The sequence below is a fragment of the Passer montanus genome, unplaced genomic scaffold (genome assembly GCF_014805655.1).
Source record: "Passer montanus isolate IOZ18808 unplaced genomic scaffold, ASM1480565v1 scaffold7, whole genome shotgun sequence".
NCBI lineage: Eukaryota > Metazoa > Chordata > Aves > Passeriformes > Passeridae > Passer > Passer montanus.
The window spans coordinates 6,809,926-6,836,000 of record NW_024372147.1 but is presented as its reverse complement, the minus strand read 5'-3'; the positions used below and the strand labels follow the sequence as shown (position 1 = coordinate 6,836,000).

Genomic DNA, 26,075 nt, shown 5'->3' with positions numbered 1-26,075 from the left:
CCTGGCTTGTTTTCCACTAAAAATACCACAAAACACTTGTTAGAGCTGCTGAATTCCACATATTTTAACATTATTTACATAGGCTTTTCACTGAAAACAATAATTATTTCTGCACCATCCAGTATCAGCTCCAGTCCTTTCTTCACTTTTGCTGTTTCTGTCACAGAAAACATACATTCACATTTAACTGAAGTTTATTGACAGAAAAGTTAATTCTAGAAACAGAATGAAATTTTCTTTTAAGCTGAAATGCAATATGTAACAATTCCAGCTTCTTAAAGCAACAGTTCTGCCTGCTCTGCTTTCTCTTAATATAAATAAATGCTCTTGAAAAACTATCAGCTGAAAGGACATCACTGAGCAATGGCCAGGACTTGCAGACCAGCAGCCAGCCAGAGCTAGAAACCCACAAAAAGGCTTCACATGCAACACTTTGCCATGCCAGGTTTCTTGGTGTCAGCTCTGATAAGCTATTTGTTTTCAAGTATCTAGCACAGTATCTCCACGTCTATCCAAAAATAAGCAGTAGAAGTATTTGTGACTAACATCAGCCTGCTGCCATCTTCTGGTGAAAAGTTCAGGACATTAAACAACAGCAAATACAATTGTTCCCATTATCTTGGACTTTTATTCCACAGGAAGAAAATGTAATATTATTTGTGGAGTAATTATGCAGAGAGAACAAGAAGGTCACTGATCCTACAGGGATTAAGGATCCCTTTCATAAATCCCCTTTAAGTGACCCTTTACCATTCATGCAGTAACCTGGGCGGTCAGATGGACAAGGTGTCTTCAGCATCCTTTCTTAATCCACTTGTGTTACAATTAGGTAAGTTTTGATTTTTCTATTCAGTAAATATTTTCAAAATTTCTATTTTGAAATAACATGTAGAAAGACACTAATTTAGGCCTCCTACTTAAGCAGTAAGCTAAAAGATTACTGTCAGAGCATTAAACTGTAAGTCCCTGATACAGTCACAATTTTCTAACCACTAGCACTTCCCACTAACTGAAAAACAATGGTTGCCAGAAATATTAACTGATGACTAATACAGGCTTCCAAATCTAAACCTTCTAAGCAGCAGGGAGAGCACTTAAGAGATAAATGATGAGTAAAGTTTACCTGCCTGACCAGTATTAACACATAGATTGTTCCTCTTACTGCAGAAAATCTGCCTAAAATGATAACCAGCACAGCTGGTCAATCCCCTAGAAACCATTCTTGGATCACACCAATGCTTTTATCATTCTTCAAGACCAACAGCTTTGATTTGCAAGAACTGGCTGTTCATGCTCCCTGACTACACAAAATACATTGAAAAGAGAATGTGTGACCACTGACTCAGTCTCAGCCCTGGTCTCTACTGGCTAGCTTTCAGCAACCCCATGTTCCTGAGATCAATGGAAAAGACTGGGTCAAGGAAGAGGAACAGGTTAGGAAGCACTTAAACAAATGGCACTTAAACAAATGGCACTTGGGTCCATGGAGCAGCGCGAGCAATACAGGAGTATTGTAATGTAAATTTGAGGCGATTCTCTCTATCGTTAAAAGGTAGTGACAACCAGAAGTTCCTTGTGTCTAGGAGAAAGTAAACATCATTCCTGCCTTCAAGAAAGGCAAGAAAGACTTCAACCTGTCTTGTAAAGATGGTTGAGTAAATAACCCTGGAAAACCAATTCCCGACACTGGCTGTCAAGTGAGCTGGAGATCATTTGGAGCGGTCAGCATGAAAGGGAAATCATGCCTAGGCAAAACTGAAAACCTTCTACAAGAAGACTTGGGTTGGTACAGTCTTCTGTAGGATGAGGGACAGAGCAGTAGATACTGCATGTCTTGAGTTTGGTAAGGTTTGTGTCACTATCACTCACAACAACCTCATCAACAAACTGACAGAAGCACAGGCCTGGTAAGCGGACCCTGAGGCAAAAATAAATAATGTTCTGAGCTGCTGGACTCAAAAAGTAGTGATCAGCGGCACAAAGTTCAGTTGGAGGGCCACCACCAACTGTGATCCCAAATGGGGTAAAAGCTATTATATATTTATAAATTACATGTATAATGGGATACATGGCACCTTCAGGCAGTTTGCAAATAATACAAAACTGGGAGAAGTGGTTGATACACCTGTTGTGTGTGTTGCCATCAAGAGGGATCTCAACAGGATGAATAAATGGGTCAGTGGGATTCTTCACTAGATTTTAGTCTGAAAGCCTCTTGGAACAATGACTGTTGTGTCATTACTGAACTCCTTTAAAAAAAAAAAAAGACAGTGTGTAAATCTACTATTTAAACAATTGATAATGTCCCAACACCAGTGAAATTATTGCGTCCCTGCCTCCTGGAGTACTCTATAATAAATATGATAAACTTTCCTGCAGCTTTCTCTGACTGGTATTTCTACATGCAAACTAGTAAAATGTATACAGCTGTAATAGAGAGGCTATTACAGAAACATAAAAACCATGTGTGACTGTGGATTAGATTCACACCTTGGGATGACTGCCTACACATAAAATAATCAGAAACTAGCGTTTGTGCCACAGAAAAACACCATCCAAAGTAAGATCTTATTTAGAAGTGATAAAATGCCCACAATAGGGACAAAAAGGTATGCAAACACTCTGGTCATGCTTTTTGCCACTTACACACAGAATTCCCCAGCTGTAAACCCGTGCACAATCCAGCAGCCACAGCTGAACAACTCCACACAGAGTGTAGTATGTATCTCCAGGGAGGGTGGTCTGAAAGCATTCCCATAGGGAAGAGCTACCTCCAAACAGCGCCCCACTGGAGTTAACCCAGCTGAACCTAAACACTGCAGGGGGTAAGACAGAGCTCTCCTACAGTGTTTTGACATCACTATCAATAGAGTAATTTCTCCAAAGTTTTTGTAACACAAGATGGAATCAGAACTGTCAAGCCATTAATGTAATTCAGGCTTGCTAAAAGACTCTTTGCCTGAAATTAATCTAAGTACTTGTATTATAAATCCCTATTCATCCCATCTTCCCCCAATCTGTTTTGGCTGGGGTAGAGTTGATTTTGTTCAGTGCCTGGCACGGGGCTCAAACCACTAATTTTGTAGTTTTCATCCTTCTGATTCTTTCCCATTACTTGCAGAAATTAATTCACAGGACTGTACTTGCATTTTTCAATGCCCAGTGAATTAGTGACATTCCAAACGTTCTTTCAGCTTTACTTTTCAATAAAAAGATTAACGTATGCTGAGAACAGAGAGAACATACAAAGCACAGACTGCAAAGTTATGTGTCATCCTGTATACAACTTTAGAGCAATTCATGTTTTGTCACAGCTACAAGTTGATTATTGGATATGCTATTACCAGACCATAAGACGATACAATCACAGAATGGGTCAGACTGCAAGTAACCACACAGCAGGTGTAGCCATGATATTTTAGTGAAAATTCCATGAAAATGGAGTCAAGCCTTGTGTCCTCGCACAAGGGGTCTCAGCTTAAACAAGAATTGGTGACCCCTGGATGTGTGAAGCTGATGGTCACCCCAGAAGTGACCACGGAGTCCAGCCTGGAGCTGAAGAAACGAGACCCTGAAGATGGGCAGAGTTCACAGCCAAGGCAAACAGGAGAACCTGTTGGACTTTCCTGGAGATTGTGTCCAGAGACCGCAGAGCAGCAGAGCTGCACAGCTGGATCCACAAGGACACTGTCTAAAGGTACTGTTATTTTTTCCCTTCCTGAAGATCCTGCCATTCGCAAAAGGTGGGAGGAAAGTTGGAAAAATGTACCTTCGGAAGCTCAGGTTCCGTTTACTGCGTCAGAGGAGAAAGTTATTAAACTCTGGCACAGATGGGGATGCGAGGACGGAGTTAATAGTCTGTGGGAGAGACTGTGTGTTGAGTTTTTCAGATGGGCAAAATTTCATAGATTTTTTACAAATGTAGCATACACCCTCGATTTAGATCTTTGGGAGTTCTTGGAGGCTGCTTTTGAGTGGACAGAGCTCCTGGGTGTTGAAGGTATACAGTGTCCCGATTCGTCTTCTGTATTTTGAGAAAAAGGGAGGTTGCGGGGGACGTCGTGGCCTGGCGTGGCCGCGCTCCGTTCCCACCAGGGTCGGCACGAGAGGAGCCTCTCAAAGAAGACGAACCTCGGGTTCGCAGCCCCCCCACATTGCCCACGGCTGAGCAAAAGTTTTTCTCCGCTCCCTTGGAGCATAAGCAGGTAGAGCTGCCTTTCCCCCCCGCTCCTTCTCTTGTGGGGGATGGGGAGCCGGCCCCGCCCGCTTCGCCGCGGAATTCTCCGCTTCCCCCACCCCGGGGGGACGCGGCTCCGCCTCAGCCGGCCCCGCGGCAGGCGGCGGACGCCGCGATCCCGCCGGCTCTGATGACTGCGCCTGCGCCGCGGCACCCGGAAGCACCGCCTCCCGCCAATCCGCCCGTGTTGCCAGGCAACGCGATCAACAGCAATGGTTCCCCGGAGCCGCGGCCCGCGGCTGTGCTGCTGTCCCCGGGAGCTGCAGGAGCTGCCTCCGTGCCTTCTCCCTCTGCATCACCGCCGGCAACTGAATTCGCAACGGTGCAGGCGGCGCCGGTGCGGGCCGATCCCGTGCCGAGCCTCTCGTGTCCTCGCACAAGGGGTCTCAGCTTAAACAAGAAGCAGGTCCAACCTCCCTGCTGAGGCAAGGTCATCACAGAGCACAGTGCACAGGATCAATTCTAGATGGGGTCTTGACTATTTCCAGTGATGGAGACCTCCACAGCGTCTCTGGGCAATCTTTTCCAGTGCTCTGTCACTGCACAGTGAAGTTCCTCCTCATGTTCAGGTAGAACTAACTGCACGTCAGTTTGTTGACTCTTTTGCTATTGCTCAGCACCACCAAGCAGAGCCTGGATCCATGCACTGACACCCTCCCCTGACACAGACACTGATGACCTCCCTTATCAGCTGATTCTTCTTGGGACTGAACAGGCCCAACTCCATGTATCACATTGCTCATGATATAATAAATACTATAGAACTTGGAGGAAAAATATTCCAGGCACTTCATCAAACCTTGTGAGCAATGCATATAAGCTCTGGCAAGAAAAACTAAGTATAATCTTCCAAAGTTAAAAAAAAAAAAAGAGACCAAGGAATACAGAAATTCCTAAAGCTATCCTTTTGGAGCTCACATAGTAATAATAGGTGACTCTAGAAGTGTGAAATACTGGCTGCTCTGCAGTGCTGCACAAAATTGCAGCATACCCCCCTCTGGAGAGGAAAGCAAGGTACTGTACCTCGCATCATATTTCAGCTAATGATGATACAGTGCATCTAACTTCAGAAGCCCAAATTACATCCTTTTAGGAAGTTGAACAAAGGAATCTTTTGATTAGGAAGTTAATGAGAAAATGAATTTCTCCAGGCTTAATGGGCAAGAACTTCTGACAGATATCTTAAGATATTTAACACTGTACATCAGGAATTTTCAGCAAATACCTATGTTTAAAGAAGTCAGGGAAATACAGACAGAGCTGTATTTCTGGCTGCTCATAATACCTTGCTGTTCTCAACTTCCCTTACTAATCAGTAAATTACTGCTTTAAATGAGAATTTTACCTAGAATTTCAAATTAATTATGATGGATTTCCAATATAAGCCTAACCAAAAATTTCCTAAGTGTCCAACACAAACCAGTGGACAGGAGAGCTACTATTTACAATACAAAAGTCATGTTACATTTAACTGCAAGGAGGAAAGATTCTGCTTTTATACATAACTCAAAATGTGAGGCCAGGTCTTCACAGGAAACTCAAAAATTTTAAATGCCATTTTTAAATTCCAATCAGTAACCACACAAAGTGCAGTTTAACTTTACTTAAGACATGCAGCTAGCCTACAGCCCATCTAGCTACCTGGGCAATGTTTGACAAGTGACCAGTGCCAAGCTCTAGAGTCCAGGTGTGGACAGAACACAGCTGGGCCTGCTCCAGGCAGCCAGTAGCTAAGATGGTAACAGGATCACAGAACTTAGGTTTGAAAAGGCCTTTGGCTACTAAGCAGCACTTTCCTCTTATCTGTTAATGTACACAGCCATTATACATATTACAGCTTCCTCAACCACCCACATGCCTTTTCACAGAGCCTGTCAAATTCTCTTTACAAGGGAGATGTCAAATACAGGCAGAGCTTCTTCTTAACCCCAAGGTAACTGTTTTGGAAGAAAGGAGGAAGACAATCCAGAACAGAAAAACAACTATATTTAACAATGCCTCTAAACACATGAGGTTAGGATTCAGTATTTTTACAACAATAAATTTACCTCTTGGAATCTAGAGCTGTACTTTCTCCCATTACCACAGGCTTTATTACCTTTTACATCACAACATAACATTAATATCAAGTAGTAACACATTTTTTACAAGCAACACATTTTTTTAACTTTAGTGTAAAGCATTTATTTGGTAATATAGCTAAAGAAATATGCACTCCAGTGAAGCTTAGAAAAAGGGAACAGCCTCTATCAACAGTAGAATTGATGGCAATAGAGACCAGAAATCTCAGTAAGAGAGATGAATGCAATGGAATGTAGAGCACCAAGAAAAATTTCAGTCTTTTGGGTTGAGGGTTGGGATGGGTATGAGATGTGGATTAGGAGCAAATTAACAGATTGCACTATTTCTCTTTTGACATTTAATTTTTCCATTTTCTAGGGTTATGCCATTTACTCAACATCTACTGTTCAAAATATGCTTCAAAAAGAAAGTACAGTTCTGTATATAAATATAGAAATATATAGAAAGTATACAGAAAGCCACAGTGAATGATATGATATTGGCAGTGTCAGAGCAGGCAAGTGACACTCTTAAACAAGGAGACTGGAATAGAGTCACCTTGCACATCAAAAGGAGTGCAACTTCCAAACGCAGACAACGCTTGGAGAAGATGCTACATAAACCATAAATGCATTGCTCTGGTTATGCTGCTGCTTTACAAATTCAATCCTGATGAAGGTTCATTCATACCCAGCTTCCAACTCAACTGTTCTTATCTGAAAGAGAAAACACACTAGTTTGCACTTTATAATATTCAACTATTAAGACAGAAATACTGAAGTTGTTTCACATGTATTAATAAAGCATATATGAAATGGTACTCTAATAACCATTTGATAAGTGCTCCCATCAGTTGCTAGTAACACAGCTGCAGTTCTAAATGAAACCTTTCTTGCACAAAGAATGAAGTTTCACTGCTCCTTGAGATTAGTTTATATTAAATTCCAAGTACTTCATTAAATCACAGAATCACAGCACAGTTAGCATTAGAAAGGAGTTGCATTAGAAAGGGGTTGGTCTGGATGATCTGGTGATCATCCAGACCAACCCCCCCACACCAAGGTAGGGTCACCTAAAGCAGATTTCTATGTGTCCAGTTAGGTTTTGAGTATCTCCAGAAAGGGAGACTCCACAACCTCTCCAGGCAGCTGGTTCCAGTGTACTGCCACCTTCAGCGTAAAGAATTTCTGCCTCAATTTACAGCGGAACTTCTTGTGCTTTAGTTTGTGGCCAAGGCGCATTGCCTCTTTTTTGGGCACCACTGAAAGGAGTCTGGCATCATCCTCCTGACACCCATCTTTGAGACATTCCTATGTATTGGTGAGATCCTCTCTTTAAGGTAGTGCTGGTACCATCTGATCCAGGCAGATGGACACACAAGCTGAAGACTGAGCTGTAATCTGAGCTCTGGGTGGGAGCCTGTGAACTGCCAAACTTCACGATAATGAGTATGAATATGGATGACAGCAGCCAGGTGAATGGATGCTGACAGACACATCAGGAGCTGGGAATTGCCTACCTTTTGGATAACAAAGGAGATGAAGACTGGTGACACCATCTAGGTGGATTGACACAGAGAGTGGGGACAGAAGCTGAAGACTCAGGAGGAAGAGGAAGACTTGCATGTGGGGAGACTGAGGATGTAAAAGATCTGGGGTTCCTTCGCTGGGGGTCCTGCTCAGAAGCACCAGCTCGAGCTGTTTCTGTGTTATTGCACTGTGAATAAATGGCGTTGTGGACTGAGACATCTGAGACACTGCCATGGGAAACCCGGGGCCTGTAAGGAAACTGGTCTGACTGCATGTGAGGGTGGGCTGGGTGAGGAGTCAAGCAGGGCACCCATCAGCTCATTGGAGCAACCCACTGTGAAGGGGCTTCACTCCCAACAGTGAAAGTCTCTGACGTTGGGAATGTCACTACCAGGGAGTCTCATGAATGGACAGACTGGGAAGTTTCTTTAACAGCAAACAATATCCACTGCTCTCCCCTAGCCAACCCACTCTACCATGTCATCTCAGAAGGGTATTGGTAAAGTATGATTTGCAACTGTCTACTCCCAATGGCTATCCTGACTACATGGTGAATCCATCCTGATATGATGACAATTTCTTCTACATGCTTGGTCATGATCTTCTGAATGATCAGTTCCACCACTTTTCCAGGGATGATGGTGAGGCTGACTGGCCAGTGGTTTCCTGGTTCCTCCTTGTTGCCCTTTTGGAAGATGGATGTAATGTTGGCTTTCATCCACTCATCAGGCACCTCCTGTTCTCCATTTGTCAAGGATAATGGAGAATGGCTTAGCAACAGCATCTGCCAGCTACCTCAGCATCCATGGGAGCATCCCATTGGAGTCTGTGGACTAACAGGCATTAAGTCTATCTAGCTGAACTTTAACTGAACCCTCTACGACCAGGAGCAAGTCCTCCTTTCTCCAGCCTTCCTCCCTTACCTCTGAGATCTGGGATTCCTGAAGGACAGCCTCAGCAGTAAAGACTAAAGGCAAAGAAGGCATTCACTAATTCCACCTTCACTGTGTCTTCCATCACCAGGACACCTGTCTGCTTCAACAATGGCCCCACACTTTCCCTAATCCCCCTTTTCCTCCTGACGTACTTACCTCCCTTGCCAGACTCAATTCCAAGTGGGTGATGGCCTGCCTCAATTCCAAGTGGGTGATGGCCTGCCTCATCACATCCCTGCGTACTGTATGTTTTCATGGAAGTCCTCCATTACTAATTCATTTTTATCAATGCACTTCAATGATTTAAGCTCACATGTAACTAAACACTGCAATACTGGTTAAATAGTTGACACTTCTGTTGGAAATGGGATAAGGGGATAGGCAGGCAGGATAGTTCTATCAACACCTTAATGAACTCACAGAAGTTTAAATGACATACGACACATTTCTGAATAGCCAAATTTGTTCAGAGTAAACACAAAGCTTCGAACTATCTTTGTGAATTCTAAAAATCTAAATTCAGATTATTCAAAATCTAACTGCAGATTGCAGTTAATGCACTTTGAGGCTTTTTTTTAAAAAAAAAAACAAACACTCCAGATTAGAGCAGAAAGTCAGATGAACATCTTTTATTGAAAGATGTTTGATAGAACTCTAGAACTAGAGGAAGCATATTTCCTTTACTTTTAATGTCTCATCCTCCATGAGGAACAAGCATACAAATAATTTGTTTCACTCCACTTCCACAGCACAGTCCGACTACTCAGAGGTTATTCATGGTAGTATAGCCAGTGAAAGAATGGACAAAATCTTGATGCATAAAAAACACAGACACTTACCCTTCAATTTATGTATTAAGTCTAATGGGACTTCATGTACCATCCATCTGTTGACAGGATACCAGCAAAGATGACAGGGAATGTTTGCTCTCATCAGGAGAGTTTGGCAATGGCATCTTGGTAAATTCTTCGTCCATGGATAGATAATCCTCATTTTCCTCTCGTTCTTCTGATGTCATACTTAGTTTAGCTCTACTACTTTGAAATTTGTCTCCATTATGTGTTTGATGCAGCTCCTCCTCACTCTTAGATGCAGTCTGTTTTAGCACTTCATGTGAGTTGGACAGGGACTGTATATCTAGGTCCAATTTTTTAACATCCTCATTATTTTCTGAGTCATCCATTAAATTTTCACTGTCCATTGTAAAGAAAAAGGAGACTGAGTCTGCAGATATGCTGGGATCCATATCATCACATTGTGGAAGTGTCTCACCCAATATTCCCATGTCAGCAGAATTTAATGCAGATACATTCCACCACAGCATCTTATCCATCAGAAAACTGCGACAGTGGTCTGAAGGCAGTGTATTTGTTCTACTACCACCTTTCAAACAAGTATCTGGAGTATTCATGCTCTTCTTTACATTTTGAAAAGTCTGGCTTTGATCTTCTACACAACTTCCACTCAAACCAGAATCCAGTTCCTCTGATTCAATTCTCTCACTTTCTTGAATTCCAGACTGAGAACCAGATTCTGTAGAATTTAATTGAGACATCTCTTCTGATACAGGAGGATCCAAGTCAGACACAGGAGACAGAGGCTTAGAGCACACAAAGTCCACCTCCTCCTGCATACTGAGTGTAGCATTCATTGAAGATTTTTCCGTCATCACTCCAGTTGAGGACAGCTCTAGGTCTAATGAGCCCTCAGTCTGAATAGCTTTTCTCCACGAACTTCTGATTTCAGTAACTAAATGGAACAAACCAAAGTAAAATTTTAGTACTTTCAATCAGTCTGTTTGTTTTCAGTCCCCGCAGTGACATAAGCAATCCAAGAGGGAATATGTATAGCTGCTTTATATTGTTTCCTTCCCCAACACAAAGGGAATTTTATATAAGAAAAAAAATCTCTTAAATGGAATTCAAAGTATTCACATCTTATTAGGTCTACTGTGTTGTATTAGAGAGAGCTATTAGAAAAACATGCAACATCATTGAAATAATTATAATTTTCTTCTTCTGTGATAAGTCAATGAACTAACCACATTTTTTATCAACAAGCATTATAAAAACAGAATTTCAAACTCACGCAGATTTTCGGGAGTTCGGGGTATTTGATTCCTTGTTATAAATGGGTTAAAACACAGTGAGCTAATGAGATCATCTAATGTCATTCCTTTTTCTTCACCACTGTGAGGTGACTCAGACATCACCGACTTTGCAATCTGTAGGATGTCAGAGAACAGCAAATTCTAAGAAATCAAAATTATAACCTCTTCATTTCTGTCAGTTATGGTTAAAAGTAAATCTCATTCTCCAAATTATCTGGAGAATTTGGAATATTCTAACTTTTCTGTTATTTACTACTTAGGTTACAATGACCATAGTAGGCTACAAACACAAAACAAAGATAAGGGACTGAAATCAGATTCCATTCTCAGCTCACTCATCATCTATGAATCCACCTTTCAAATAAGAAAGTGTGCTCAGATAGAATATATTTAAGACATTAGCCAAGAACTGCATAAGCTTGAAGACCAGAGATATGTATTTCAAAAATTTTAGCAGATGAAAAACAACTCCCATTTCAGTTAAAAATGCAATTTACTTTCCAAAATAAGAAGTGGCACATTTTACAGTAACCCTTGTGAAGGAATTTCTCAAATATTAAATAGAATACCTAAAAGAAAAAATATTTACATTCCTGCTTAAAATTACCAAGTCTCTGTTAAATATTTAACATGTGTAACTTAAGAATTCAACAGTTTTTTGTCTCTGAATATATGCAGTGTACTTCACAGACTCAAGTGTAATCATACCATGATTCTACTGAACATACTATTCACTTCACCATGACTTAAGTATGATACCTGCACAAACTCCATGCTTTCAGTGTATACTTTATCAGTCCACTCTAAAACTCTGTGACTGATAACTATCTAGCACAAAAAGGTAGCTTTCGATGTATGTGGACTAGAGACATTTTTTACCATAATTAGTGATTTGTTCTCCAAACTTAATGATCATTTACTTAAAAACAAAAAAAAATACATCCTAACCTCTTCTGCCAGTTCATCTCTGGCTTTCTCAAGTAGTTCATCTCTTTTCACAGGAGACTTTGGCTGGGTAACATTTTCACTTGCATTCTCCTCCATTTCTGAAGTAGGGAATTCTTCCTTTCCATTTTTTAAGTTTTTTTGAGGCACAGGTTTTTCATTTCCTACACAAGTATTCAAGTTCTACAGGAATGCAAAGGAATTATTAGTAGTTTTAAAATCAAGAAAGCATAAACTGCTGTAAAATTTCTGAACTCCAATGGCCTCAGTGTATTTAGTCAACAAAAATATTTCAGTCTTGAATTCTAACTAAATACAAAATATTTTTACAACTGTATTCAAAGTAGGGCCTAAGTAGTGACTAGGATAGGTGTTATATACAACACAGATGACTCACTTGCAACAACCCTGATCACAGTACAGTGAACAGTTGTGCACTGGACAACTGTACATCCAAGTTGCTTTTACCCCAGATTTTCACACTTAAATTTAACTTCCAACTTAAAGAAACAAAGTCTGACCACTGCCCAGATCAAAAGCCTGTTTCAGCAAACAGAGAATCAGTCACACACTCTATGTTATACAGGAAGTCAGATACAAGGACACCTACTTCCTATTGTTCTTTCCTAAAGCTTAGTGAAGTCACTGAGAGTTAGCTTTTACAATTTTCTCAGACTAACTCAAATGTGTAAAAATACTGCTCAAAAAACAACAAAAAACCATCCCAAAAACCTCATAAAACAAACCAAAGCCCCCAAAAAACCACCCCAAAACCCTTTTCCACAAAGTCTAAGTTTCAATCAATATAAAAAGGACATGTCATAAGTTTAACTTATTTCAAAGATATATACATTTTTAATTAACAGGTCTCCATTTTCAGATCCTTCTGACGACGATGGCACCGATGAGCTCCTCAAGAAGAGAGAGAGACAAAAAAACCCCAACAATTTTAGAGACAAATTAAACAATTGGAACGCAAATCTTAGAAGGCTATTATACACTGTGTGCTCCGTATCTGTCCGTTACGATTTCCCTCAATTCGTCCCGGTCATCAGAAAGCAGTTTTACTATAGGGAGAACAGTGTGACAATTAGAGCAGCTTTAGCCCTAGTTGTGTATCAGCCTCCCAAAACCAGTAAATTAATAAATTCCGCTATTGATTAGCACACAGAAAAATAAGGGATTTTTCAAAACACTTGTAAACAAGTCTTCTACCTTCTACTATGAAAGATAACTGGAAAGTCTTCTGCGCACTTGACAACATTATTTTTCCTATGTAGTCTTTTTCTGAACCATTTCTGGCATTCACAAGTCTGTTCCTATGTAAACTTGAAATTTAACAATCACCTGGCTACCAAAAACTTCAGCTTTATCACTTCTAGTAAGTTTCGTGCCAATTGCATAGCTCTCATAACTGCACAGTCCTCCCTTGCTAGGAAAAGCAAACCTTAAAATGTTTTTGATGTTCTCTGTCCTTAGCCTCAGACAAGCATGTATGAAGCCTCCATGCTGTATGAAGTCACTGAAAGAAACCCAGGATTTGTTAACTACTTTGAGAGCCTCTGAGACTTATATGCAACTACATCTATTGATGTCTAAGAATGGATAGCATTCCTTTGCTAACTCCCTTGGTCTCTTAGTTGGTAATGTTCAAAGCTTTGTAGGAGTCGTATTATAAAAGACAGCATTATTCAAAAGGCCATGAAATACTCTTGGACTAAGCAAATGACAAAACGGAAAAAACTTTCTAGGATACCATTGTTCTGTGTTTAACCCTTTGCTGGTAGTGTAGGAAGAGTAGCTACAGAACAATGTGACTGTAACTCTCAAGAAAAGTAATGAAAAAAGCCTTGCAGAGAAGAAGCTTCTGTTTTCTCTATCTGTCTCTTAAATCTTCAAACATAGCTGGAAAGCAAGAAAAAAACTTTGCAATTTGACTGCTACTCCTTCTACTGAGCAGCAACCAGATGATCAATCTGTCATCAGCTAGAAAAAGCAGCAGTTACTTTAGGACTATCTTGCTAAAGCAAGCAGTTGTGATGTAAGGAATGGGCTACTGAAATATTTCATTAAGATTCAAGAGATGCAAAATATTCAGGTCCAATAAGTAAACTTCTAATTTTTCTACTGCTTTTTTATCAAATTCTCATTAGGCATACCATCTTGAGGGTACTAATGTTGTATGGAGCATGTTTTCCAAAGGCCCATCACTTTCCTCATTGCATTCTTCATGATGATAGTCATAATTACCTAGAAAAGCAACCCAAAAGTTTTAGTATTGCTTTCCATTTTCTTCACTTAGGCTTCTGATGTGACACAAGCTCACTCACACTACTTCTGTAGACTACACACCGGATGGATTTTACATCTTTTATATTTCAAGAAAAATAAATACATCAGCAGGACAGCACTATCAATCCTTCTGCTCAGGCAGTACTTGTAGTAACACATGCCTCTAGTAGCCAGCACCTCTTTCTGTTGCTCCTGAACACATGAAGCATGAATCTATCTGCTGCCCTGCACATATCAATCAGACTTTTTACCTTCCTCCAAACTACAGTCCCAGCCACATCATCATTATCCCCTCTTTTCCACATACACCTCAGTTGTACAGTACATCAATTCCACAAAGCACAATTCCACCCACCTTTTACCCCAACTGCATTAATCAATAAATATCTCTGTGCATATACTCATCCGTCTTGCTGCCTCAGTCCAAGCAAGGCGAAACTTTACATAAGCAAATGTTACAGAAGTAAATGCTTTGAACATTATTGGAGTGCACACACCTCAGTCATGGACTGTCTAGAACAATGCAATAAACTCTGGCACATCTTGAATACACAGCCAAAGTTTAACCTCAGTTAACCTCTACAAATCCTCTATTTCAGCTTCTGCAGGGATAAATGGCATTTCCTGTCATATTCAACTCAACACATGAAAAATCCAAGCTCACTTCCAGTACTTAGCTGAGGTCAGTATTTTCCTTTTGGTATTGACCCTATCAACAGACAGAAGTTAAGTTTTCTTAGTGGCTGTATTATCAGACAATACATCTCAACCACAGAGAGAATGTCAGAGAAATCAATTTATCTCAAGCTTTCTGATTCTACCAGCTCATAGCATCATAGTACATTGCTTCAATCTTTTAAATTTTTAAGACAAACTATGTTCCAAATGCAATTCTGTAGCCTTTCCTCTGCAGATTCTAGCCTTATACCCACATATATTCAGATGGCTGGAGCAGTGCTTTCACCTTTGTAACCAAAAGCGTCTTCCCACCATTTTTTTTTTGTATCTTGAAATTCCAATACACCTCTGCTACGCCATTTTTCCATTTTTCCTAAAAGGAACTCCAAATGATATGATTCAAGCAGTCTTCCTCCTTGCTTTGTAGCTTTTAACTTGTAACTCTGTACTAGTGACAGTCAAGACTTGGTCAACAAGTAAAATGAGGTCACACAGTAAAATACCATCAGATCATCAGCCAATTAGCATGTGCAACAACCATGCCTGATCAAGGTGAGCTCTGATCAACACTACTAACCTAATGACTGAATGCAACTAACACCAATCAAGTGAAGTCCTGACCAAATGGCAGTTACTCAGGAATAAAGTATTTCAGAGTGCACCAGGGAAAGACAGTTACGTGGGAGGACTCCTTCAATTTCTTTTCCTAGATAGTCAATGGCAAAAGTTTTACCCTCTTTCTCTCTTTATTACTCCTGCAACCCTAAGTAACCTTTACAGTTAGACAGAATGTATTCTCTCGAACCCAGGAATAAACCTTTGTACATGGACATCTGTCTCGACATCCTTTTTGCAAGAACAACAAAATATCAAACAGCTCAGCACTGGGTTTTTGCCGAGCTTCAGTGAATCTCCAAGATACTATGAGGCTGAAAAATGCAAGGCAATTTTGGCAAAGAACCAATTACCACAGACTGCAAATGCAAGAAGGGAGCCTTTTTGACTCCATATAACTTTTAGCAGCTGTGGTGGTGGGGAAGAAGGAAAACAAGTTTCTCCTGCTCACCCACCTGAAAATGACTGATAAAAGACAGTGTCTTCGTCTGAAGAACTAGAAGATTGAAGTGATGGAGCTGATTGCTTTCAAAAGGAAAAGAAAAACTTATGTAAGTAGGCTTAGAAAAAGTCAGTTTATCAACAGCAATTAACAGACAGTTATTTAAAACAACTTTCCTGTAAACCAGCTGTCAGACTCAACATGAAGTTTCTCCTCTGTCTGCTGGGTAGCTACATAAGGGTATAACTTCTGTCAGTGTGAGCATCAAAATGGAAATTACTGTTCCTTCATCAAATACATTGCTTTAAAAGGGGAAAACAGAAATCATCAAATATTCAGACTGAACATACTAAATGCTCCACAGGAGCTCAGCTTCCACAGGAACGAAACAAAAACCAATCTGCTCACTCTTATGCCGATCTACCATCTTGGCATCTCCAGTGAATACATCACTATAATAAAGTCAAATGTATTTTGTTTAAGAAACATGTGTTCTCTTGAATACAGTGCAACATAAAACTATTCTGTGCAAATTCCCCATCACCCAGTGCAAGAGAACAACTAAAACTGGTGCACCACAACACCCTCTGTATTTCTTAAAGCAGAACCGGGCATATTGCACTACATGAGTCCCCTAACCTTACATATAAAGCTGAAGTGTTGTAACAGAACACACTAGTTTAGACCTACATCCTCTCTCACCTTCACCCTTTTCTCTTTCCCAGAATCAGATAAAACAAATACTACTTACTAGATCGTCTTTAAAGATTAAATTAAAAGGACACTGGCCAAGAATAGTTTCCCACTTTGATTCCCAGATTTCCTGTTTTCTGGGAAGAGACTGATGCTCTGGCTCACAATGCTCTTGCTTTCTTCTTAGACTGTAACATATAAACATGGAAAATGAATGTTATCTCTACCAGTTCGTAGAGATAACAATTCTACACAAAGAGGGAAAGTATTACATGTTCTCCCTTATCTTGACAAACCTCTGATATATATCAATTTATTCATGCATTTATGCAAACACTAAGAACTGAAATTCATAACCAAAAAAGCTGCTGCTAGGCAGTCTTCGTATTTCTTACAGCAAAACTGGAAAAACTACACTAAAACATACACAATAAACACTTCAAATTTCCCTAAGCCAGTTACAGATGAAAGTTTTAAAAATCTCAGAACTTATTAATGCAACAAGACAAAAAAAAATCAGATCACCAAGCAAATGAGATCCCCAGAAACAAAGACCAAAATATTAATGAAACAAAGGCAGAAAGATGAAACAAACTAGTGAAGAATCTCAATAAAAAGTCACATAAATAATTGGAATAAACACTAATTTTCCCAGAGGCATAAGAAAAATACTGAACCAACATGTTTTTGCTGTAACATCTTTCTAGAAAAGACTCCAGTAGATATGATCCTACCATTTAAGAACAAGTAATTAGAGAAAATCCCCCAACAATTACCTTGCCGTGTTCAACTCCCGTAGCGCATTCTTGTAGAATGCAGCCACATCCTCAATTCTGTGAAGTTCTTTTAATTCACATGGACAAGATTCATCTCTCAATGTCATTAGGGCTTCATTTAGCAATTGAATAACTGTTAAGAAATTCAGATTTCCATCTTCATATAAATTTCCTGTACAAAACTTGAAGCAAGCAATTAAAAAAATAATTAGTGAACAGTACCAATATCAGAAAGTTATGTCTCCTGCAGTCAGAGCCAGGACACTGTATACTTTTTACTTAGATTCAGGTCCTGATAGTTTTGTTTTTCAAAAAATACATTCTAAGTTAAAGCAATACAAGCCCAGAAAACTCCAACAATGAGGTATTCTGTTTGACCACTGCCCCAAAAGATATGGCCCAAGCACCAATGCCATAACTGAACAACACCATATACTACAAAATGGAAAAAAAAGCCAATTAGTTGAACCACCAATTTAAAACAGTCAACATAATTTTAATGTCCAAACCATAAAAAAGTCAAGTACTATAATCAAGCAGACTTATTAATGTATTTACTAAACTGAAAAAGTTAACGGCTTAGAAATAACAAATACAAATACAAAATAGCACTGTAATAATAAGAAATCTCTGCATATGAATTATACGTTTTTCATGCATCCTTCTGCAATTACTTCTAATAATCCATTAAGTACTTTTTTAATTTTTAAGGTACTTAGCTGCATCACTGGGGACAAAATGAAAGCAGTTTAGCAATTCAGCAAGAAGGACAAAAACCACTTACACTATACAAGTTACTTTCAACTCTGTAAATCAACAACGCTGGAACACTCAAAACAACATCAGTTCCATCCAGAATACATGGGTTAACGCAGTCTTCAAGTACAGAATCCACAACTTCCTTTTCCTTTTTCAGAGATGTAAGCATTTCTGTTATGAGTGTCCACATACTTCGGACCTTAACAGGAAAGGAGAAAAACACTGTTAAAATGTTTGCTGTAACACCTATAATGACAGAGTATCAAAACAGCATGAAGGCAGATGAAAGTGCTAGCATAATCACAGGTAGACAAGTGAAAATATCTGATAGTAGGTGTTGCAGAAATCAACACACTGGCACAGCAGGAACAAAATGCTCACCTTCTGAATTCTCTCAGTTGTGTCATTTTTGTTTTGGTCATTTTGCTTCATCCTATATGCACATGCAAAACACAAGTTCAAGCAGACTACAGTGAAATTACAGTTCATATTTCATAAAACTGAGCATCTAATCTATTTCATACATCCGAACTTAGTTACAAGGAATTGCACTTACCTGCAAAACTGATTCTGCACAACTGCATATTTCTTCTTTGTCCGCTTTATTTCTCTAATTAAAACCCTAGGAAAAAAATCAACAACTAGAACAGGCTTATCAGAATTGCTTACAGTCAGTAATCAATTGTTTCTCATCCCAGCAGCAATAATTACTATAAGTATCTATTATCAATGTGAACTGCAAATATATTCAGCAATTCCACAGCATCCAAATTCCCCACTTTCAAAAGACCAGAGAACAGAATACTTGTACTGGAGTACAAGCAGCTAGACTTTCCACAATAGACCACAGAAGATCTTTTGTCAAAGAGCTTTTATTGACATTTTAAGCATGTAAAAATGCAGTAGTCTGATTTTCAGAAAAATTGTGTGCCTAAATCATGCTGCATTCAAACAGATCTTCAGAGTTCAGATGCGTTGTCAAGAATGAAAAAAAAAACCTATAAAGAATTACATTTTTGAAGGGTATCACTCAAAGAGTAAACAGTAGTAATATTTCCCAAACAAGGTCATAGGAGACAAAGAATTACAGGAATTGGAGACATTTAGGAGACTTTGTCCTCTGGAAATTGTATTTTTCAGCCTTCCATTGAAAGCAGAGCCTTTAATTATGCTACTCATGATCTTGTCAAACCAAGTCTTGAATATTTCCAATATTTCACTTCTGAAGGCAACCTTTTTAAGTTTAATTGTTCTCACAAGAGATTTTTTAAAATCTCCAGATGGAGCTTTCCCCAAAATACCTGCTGCTTAGTCCTGTCAGGACACATCTTTGTGAAGAGTACCTCTATGTTCTCTACAACTACTTTTTACATACCGAAACTCTGATTAAACCCCTAGCATTGCCTTTTTCAAGCTAAACAAACCAAATTTCTACAGCTTTTATGCACACATTTCACACTCTGAAATCCTCTAATCCACTGCAGTCCTCTGCTAGTATCTCTCCCATCTTTCATTCTCTAACTTCAAGTGGACTGATCAAAACTAAACATAGTATTCCACATGTGGCATTAGAATTACCACCTCCAGCCAGCAACTAAGTACCATATAGCTGCCCACTCACCTCCCACCTCCCCAGCTCCAGCAGAATAGGAAGAATCTGAAAAATGGTAAAATTTATGGGCTGAGATAAGAAGACTTTAATAACTGAAATAAAAATACTGTAACACAGATGTAAAGGAAAAAGATAAAAAATAGTAAAACTGAAGAAAAATGTGTGACGCATAATACAATTGCTCACCATTTGCTGACCAGCGCTCATTCCCATACAACATGGCATGCTGCTGATCCTGATTACCAGGACACACTGACTCATGCTCAGCTTGTGGCCACACACTACTCTCACTTCTGATTCTTCTTAGCAGAGCTGCTCCACAGCTAATCACCCACAAATCTGTGCTGCTGTTGGGGACTATTCTCTCTCTCGGGTGCAGGACTTCACACTGGTCTTTGTTAAACCCCACACTATTTTTGCTGTGCAAGTCTCCAGACCCAGCAGGTCTCACTGTGAAATGCTTCCCCACTGCAGGATCTTCCTTCCTCACAGTCTGGCACTATCTGCAAGTTTGGTGAGTCTGTATTCAAGCCTGTCATCCATACTCCTTAAGAAGACACAGCACCAGCCTCATAGGACCTCCACTCATAGACCAGTTACTTGAGCAACTTTGAGGGACTGTCACCCTTTGGGCTCACCCCTTTAACTAGCCTTCTGTGTTTCCAAATATGTCAGATAAGGTCTCAGACAATGTCAGGTAAGTATCCCTGTACCCTTGGATGAAAGCAATGAAACCTTTCTTTTACTGTCTTCTGCTATCAGTTGTTTTGTTGCTTCTTGGCACAGTCTGGGCTACTGATCTTACCCATACAGCCCAAGGCAAGGTACATATTGGGTATTCCAACCTGTGAGACTTGCAAGTTACCATTGTGCTCAGAAGCAGATCCAAATCCTCCATGCACTTCCACCTCCTACTAACATACTACAGGATTCTTTATTCAAGCTCTTAGCAGGCTCTTGGAGCTTTAGCTGAACTTAGGCCTTCCTAGATACATCACTGCACACCTGCAAAACATTTCTGTGTTTGTGTTTTAAGAGTCAGTTCCCTTTTCTATATTCCGTAGGTTTCTACGCTGTCTTAATGAGGCTGGGTCCTTGTTACACCTGTTTGTTTTTTGACTTAAGGAGATGGATCACACATGAGCTTCAGCAAGGATCTCTGAAAGCATCCTGTCACTCATGAGCTTTCCTGCTTTCCACAAGAAACCTCCTCCAGTTGCCTAGGCCAGTGGAAATACACTCAAATTATGAGGCCAATGTCATCAGTCTCCCTCATCTTCCTCGCATTCCTTTGCATTTAAAGTTCTACAGTCTTGGCTGCAGTAACCATAAAAGCCCTGTAACGTCTCCAAAGTTGTTTCTCTCATTTACACATAGCAAGTTCAAGAGAGTACTACTCCTACTCAGCACACTTAGTGACTGCATCACAAAGTCATCCTCCAGGTACTTCCCCTTCTTACATTGCTAATGCATCACTGAACCACTTTCCCAGTTTATACCAGGGTAAGCTGAAGTCCTCTGTAAGAATCAAGGTCAGCAGAAAGCCACCACAAGGTCTCCCTGGATTCTAAACCCTCATCCAAAGGCATGAAACGTGACCGGTCCTCTTGTATGGAGCTATACTAAATGCACATATACTACTGACACTGCTCTTTTACCTACAGTGCAACCCCTCGCCCTTTTCTGCCATTTACCAAACAACTCACAACTGTCCATGACAGTGCTCCAGTCATGTAAACTATCCTACACAAATTCTGTAAATTCTGCTGAAACACAGCTCTATGTTTGCAGAAGAAGTTCCAGCTCACAACATTTCTCAAGCTGGGAGTATTTGCCATAAACAAGAACTAAGAATGGCATACTTTTGGTGAAATAATTAAGGTTTAAGTAAATAAAATGTGTCTCACAGTCAATAAACAAAACCAAGTGTTTAATCTTCAGAATGTTTTATTTTAGGATATGACCGTTCAGAAGAAATCATACTCCTATACATGTAGAATTCCCTAACCATTTTAATGCCCAAGTAACATATAGCATCTCCTAAATGATTCATTTCTTTAGACTACTATGCTTCATAAAAGATCTACAAGCAGAACTGTTGATGAAAGAAAGCAAAGGGGGAAAATATGGGAGGAGTTCAACACAATGAGTTCTGTGATGTAAAGCATATGTAGATTTTTCAAATCCTGCTAAAAACACATACACAAGTCAGCTTTTATGAAAAGACTCTCTTTTAATTACTTACTGTACTTTTCTCCTGTATTCTTGAAAAACAAAGTCTCCCCTTTGAAGAATTTGCAGCAGTTTATTGTATGCAACTCTGTGTCTTGCTCTTGCCATGTACATATCCCGAGGCCTCCGCATTACAGCTTCAGCAAAACATATACCAGTGCCTAAATAAAAGCCAGGGTTTGGATTACATTATTTTAGCAAATGGACAACTTCCTAATCTACCTAGATCAAACTGCAAGAATCACAAATCAAGATGCTAATTTTTACCTGGACTGAAACACAGCATGCAGTGTACTGCCACTTTTGCCTTTCTCTCTGTTGCACACATCTTCATTCCCTCACTCTCATTCCCTTTCTACATTCTTTAGGTTACAATAATACAAGATGCTGAAACAGACAGACCTAATTCTTCAGACTTCCTCAAGTGCCAAGAAAGAAAATAGTGTAGCTGTCCAATACTTTTGGACCAAACCAATACTTGTGTGGGTAATGGTGCAGAGCATTGCACAGGTGAACCTTGGAACAAGACCCATAAAGCAATAGAGAGTAAAACCATCTGCATTGTTCTATCAGCAGTAGCTCTATGCAAATACACAGAACCCCATGAAAGACTTTCACCTGAGCATCCAACTAAGAACTTCTTAAAGCACCTGTCACATATGAAAGACTTGATAAATTTACAAACACAACATATGAAGCATTTTTATTGTCCCATACAGCTTACCTACAAAGAGCTTTTTCATGTTTTCAGTCATTACATATCTTGCAAAACAGTAGAAGACATGGACAAATTTAGCACCACCAGGACAAATCAGTGCGGAAGGAGCAATCCGTGGGAGACTTACTTCCTTCTGCTGCTAGGAAAGTACAGTCATTTTAAACACAAAACTAATCTGAGAAGTAAAGCATAAACAACAGCAATCAAAAACTGGTCTGCATACCAAAATGCTGCAGATTGCCCATTAGCAAGCCTGATGCAAAGCTAAATGACTTTGTCCACCCCTGTTAACACCTGCTGTAGTCAGCAGGAGAGTATAAAGCTTTTTCCAATGCTCCCAACACTCACTCTGTTCTGTACACAAGATGGTTTCAATGCAAAGAATGAAATCACTGTTGGATAAGTATTAAAAACTGGTGCCCTCCTCATTCCTAATTCTTAACACCTACCTTTGAAAACACATTCAAGTTTTCTTTCTTATTTTCTACTGAAGTCATGAATTAGTGTACTCTAATCATATTTAAAGATATTGCATCATTGGTTTTCACCTTACCCACTGTTACTAAAATAGTGACGTGTTGAGGAGCATAAAGACAAAATTTTTAGAACAATCATTAAAACAAAGGCAGCATAAGAAAGCAACATAATAACCAACAATACTTGAAACGTTTTTGCTTTGTCTTTAAAAAGCTTGCCTTACATTGTAGCCCCTTTCCCATATACAAGGAAACACTATTAATTAAGTTTTTCATGCATCTGAGTCAGCTTTCACAATAAGAAACACCTTCCCAGGCAACTTAAACAAAAACCCTCAAGCTGAAGAAACTTATACCCACCCAGGGCTAAGGAACTCTCTAGACTTCCATTAATCAAATACTGTTACCCAAAAGAAAGCCACAGCAGTTTTAGGACCCACCCAGGTCTCTGTCTTGTAAATTCCCCAATGCCAATATATTTTATTTAAGGAAGCCCAAGATAAACTATATGAAAGAATATACAAGGCAAAACTGAATTCTTTGATAAAAAAATCCTTATTTAAAACTCTGATATAAAACAGTTCCCTCAAAAAAAGAATAAGGTCACAGAAACTAGTAGAGCATAATTTCATCATACTCACTGAAATTTCCTTTAGCCACAGAGAGCAGTGCTTCCTACATCTAGGACTTGATAGTTTTGTGACTCCACATCGCCTTTTCATTTAAAAAGGAGGAGGAGGAAAAAAAAAAAAAAGAGCCATGTCAAAACACATTCAAATATTCAGATTCCTAATTAACCACTGTAAAAACAAGAGTAAGACACAGATTTCGTACTGATGCCAAGCCAGAAAATGAGGAGTATACACACCCTAGACCAAGAAGAGATAAAGGTTTGTCAAATGACAATGTTTTCTTTCCATAAGTTAATTACAGATCATTTCAGATTGTTTGTCCGCAGCTTTTTCTAACTTGGGACAGAGGAAGAAGAGAAAAAAAAAAAGAGGGCAGAACCCTGACCTTTTTCATATCACTGGTTTTCCTCCTGCCATGCATGGAAACAGGTTTTTTTTGTGTGACAGAGCCGTTTCAGCTTATGCATTCAAATGCATAAGCTGAAACAGCTCTGTCATACAATAAAAAAACTATTAAAGTACACAAGGTTCTTGCCATGTTGAAGGTCCTGGAAACAATCCATAAATGGCAAATGTTAATTTCTGTTTGGTGAGAAAGAATGGGAGAAGTAGATTATTTATCAGCTATTAAAATTTATATCAAAGTTGCTAAGTAACAGAAACAACTAATTAAGGCAAGGTTTCAGACTGATCAAAATTGATCAAAATAAAACAAATTCTCTGCCTGTATGCTCTTCTTCCAAAGTACTGCCCAAGAAACCACCTCCTTCCCCTCCAGCAACTATATAAAACGTATTCTTAATTAAGGGCACAGCAGTAACCTCAGAAGCCAAACACTTACTTGAAAATTTGTCTTGCACGGTTCTTATCCAGCTTGGTAAACAAGAAGTGGGCAAGGACAGAAAACGCTCTGCTGTTCGATTTAGCAAACATATTCCTAATAAACAAATACTCACATCAGAAGTAGTTATGGCAACAAATTAACAGAGCACTTTTACTGACTGCTAAAGACTACAAAACAGCGTTACATTACAGAATAATTAATTTAATGCTGTATTTGCTATGTAAAAGTATACACCTTTCATCCTATTTAACACGGGTAAATCCAGGGCTGCAACAAAAACAGTGTGGTCAACAGGTCGAAGGTGGCGATTCTGCCCCTCTGCTCTGCTTTTGTGAGACCCCCCCACCTGGAGTGCTGCATTCAGCTGTGGTGCCCCCAGCTAAACAAGGACTGTTGGATCAAACCCAGAGAAGGGGCACGAGGTTGAAAAGCAGACTGGAGAACCTCCCCTACAAAGATGAGAGAGCTGGGGCAGTTCAGGAGAAGAGAGGGTTACATCGAGACCTTATAGCAACCTTACAGTATCTGAAGGGGGCCTACGGAGAAGCTGGAGAGGGACTCTTCGTCAAGAATTGTAGTGGAAGAAATGGAGTAATGGATACAAGTTGAAAGAGGGAAAATTTAGGTTAGGTATGTTAGAGATATGGTAGAAATTCGTGCCTATGAAATAGGTATTTGGGAAAAAATCTTTACTGTGACAGCAGTGAGACACTAGAACAGTTTGCCCAGGGAGGCTGCAGATGCCCCGATCCTGGCAGTGTTTAAGGCCAGGCAGGGGAAGGCCTTGAGCAACCTGGCCCATGGAGGAGGGGTGGATCTGCGTGATGTTTTAAGGTCCATTCCAGCCCCCCAGTGGTCACGGTGCTATGAAACAATTCCGGCAAGAGTGTTATCTTTGAAGGCAAGTTTCCAAAACACGCGCTAGGAAGCCCCTCACCTCGCCTTCCCCACAGGTCTGTGAGGGGGAGCAGGAGCTCTCACCATTCCTGGGCTTCATTTCTTCAGAAAGTCTGAGACAATGTGGACTGTGGCGGCACTGCGGGCACCTCTCGGGCGCTCTTTGTCGCCAGGGGCACCGGGCCCCTCGGCGGCCATGGCGAGACGCTCCCGCCTCGCGCTCCCGAATGACACCCGGGGCCCGCTCGGACCCCCCGCCTCCGCCCTCCCCGGCTCTCCCTAGCACTAACCTCCCTAGTTTTATGCCACAGTGCTGTTTCGGGTCGAAGCCCAAGGCCAGCAAACAGATCCAGAGGTGATCGCTCTCCCACTGAGCGCCCGCGGCAGCTCTCAGCGCCGAGCGGTCCAAACGACTCCGCGACGCCGCCATCTTCCCGAGCCCGCCAAAATCTCCCGCGCGAGGGCCCGCCCATACCACTCCCCTACCCTCGCGAGACCTCCCGTCCGCCACCGGCGCCCGAAGTCGCGGCGAGCCGGACGCGGTGCCTCACGGGAGGTGTAGTCCCGGTGCCGGTATCCCTCCAGAGGGCCT

General features: G+C 40.4%; 1 protein-coding gene and 1 non-coding gene across 3 annotated transcripts; both read right to left on the bottom strand.

Moving 5' to 3' along the window:
* Nucleotides 1-6,206: 6,206 nt before the first annotated feature.
* HAUS6 (HAUS augmin like complex subunit 6) lies at nucleotides 6,207-25,973 on the bottom strand. 2 transcript variants are annotated; one of them, XM_039729859.1, is made up of 17 exons: nucleotides 25,774-25,963; nucleotides 24,584-24,679; nucleotides 23,752-23,824; nucleotides 22,641-22,773; nucleotides 21,930-22,077; nucleotides 18,629-18,694; nucleotides 18,454-18,505; nucleotides 18,098-18,271; nucleotides 17,314-17,495; nucleotides 16,596-16,725; nucleotides 15,858-15,927; nucleotides 13,977-14,067; nucleotides 12,669-12,729; nucleotides 11,821-12,000; nucleotides 10,851-10,986; nucleotides 9,602-10,511; nucleotides 6,207-7,014 (listed from the first exon to the last, which is right to left on the bottom strand). In XM_039729859.1, the coding sequence occupies exons 1-16, from the start codon at nucleotides 25,911-25,913 to the stop codon at nucleotides 9,634-9,636; spliced, it is 2,610 nt and encodes an 869-aa protein (XP_039585793.1). In that variant the 5' UTR covers nucleotides 25,914-25,963; the 3' UTR covers nucleotides 6,207-7,014; nucleotides 9,602-9,633. The 2 variants fall into 2 exon arrangements, with proteins under 2 accessions (XP_039585793.1, XP_039585794.1); XM_039729860.1 differs by lacking the exon at nucleotides 6,207-7,014 and adding an exon at nucleotides 7,703-8,014 and having other exon boundaries at nucleotides 25,774-25,973.
* Nucleotides 12,816-12,946, bottom strand: LOC120512108. The gene has a single exon (XR_005629934.1).
* Nucleotides 25,974-26,075: the final 102 nt, after the last annotated feature.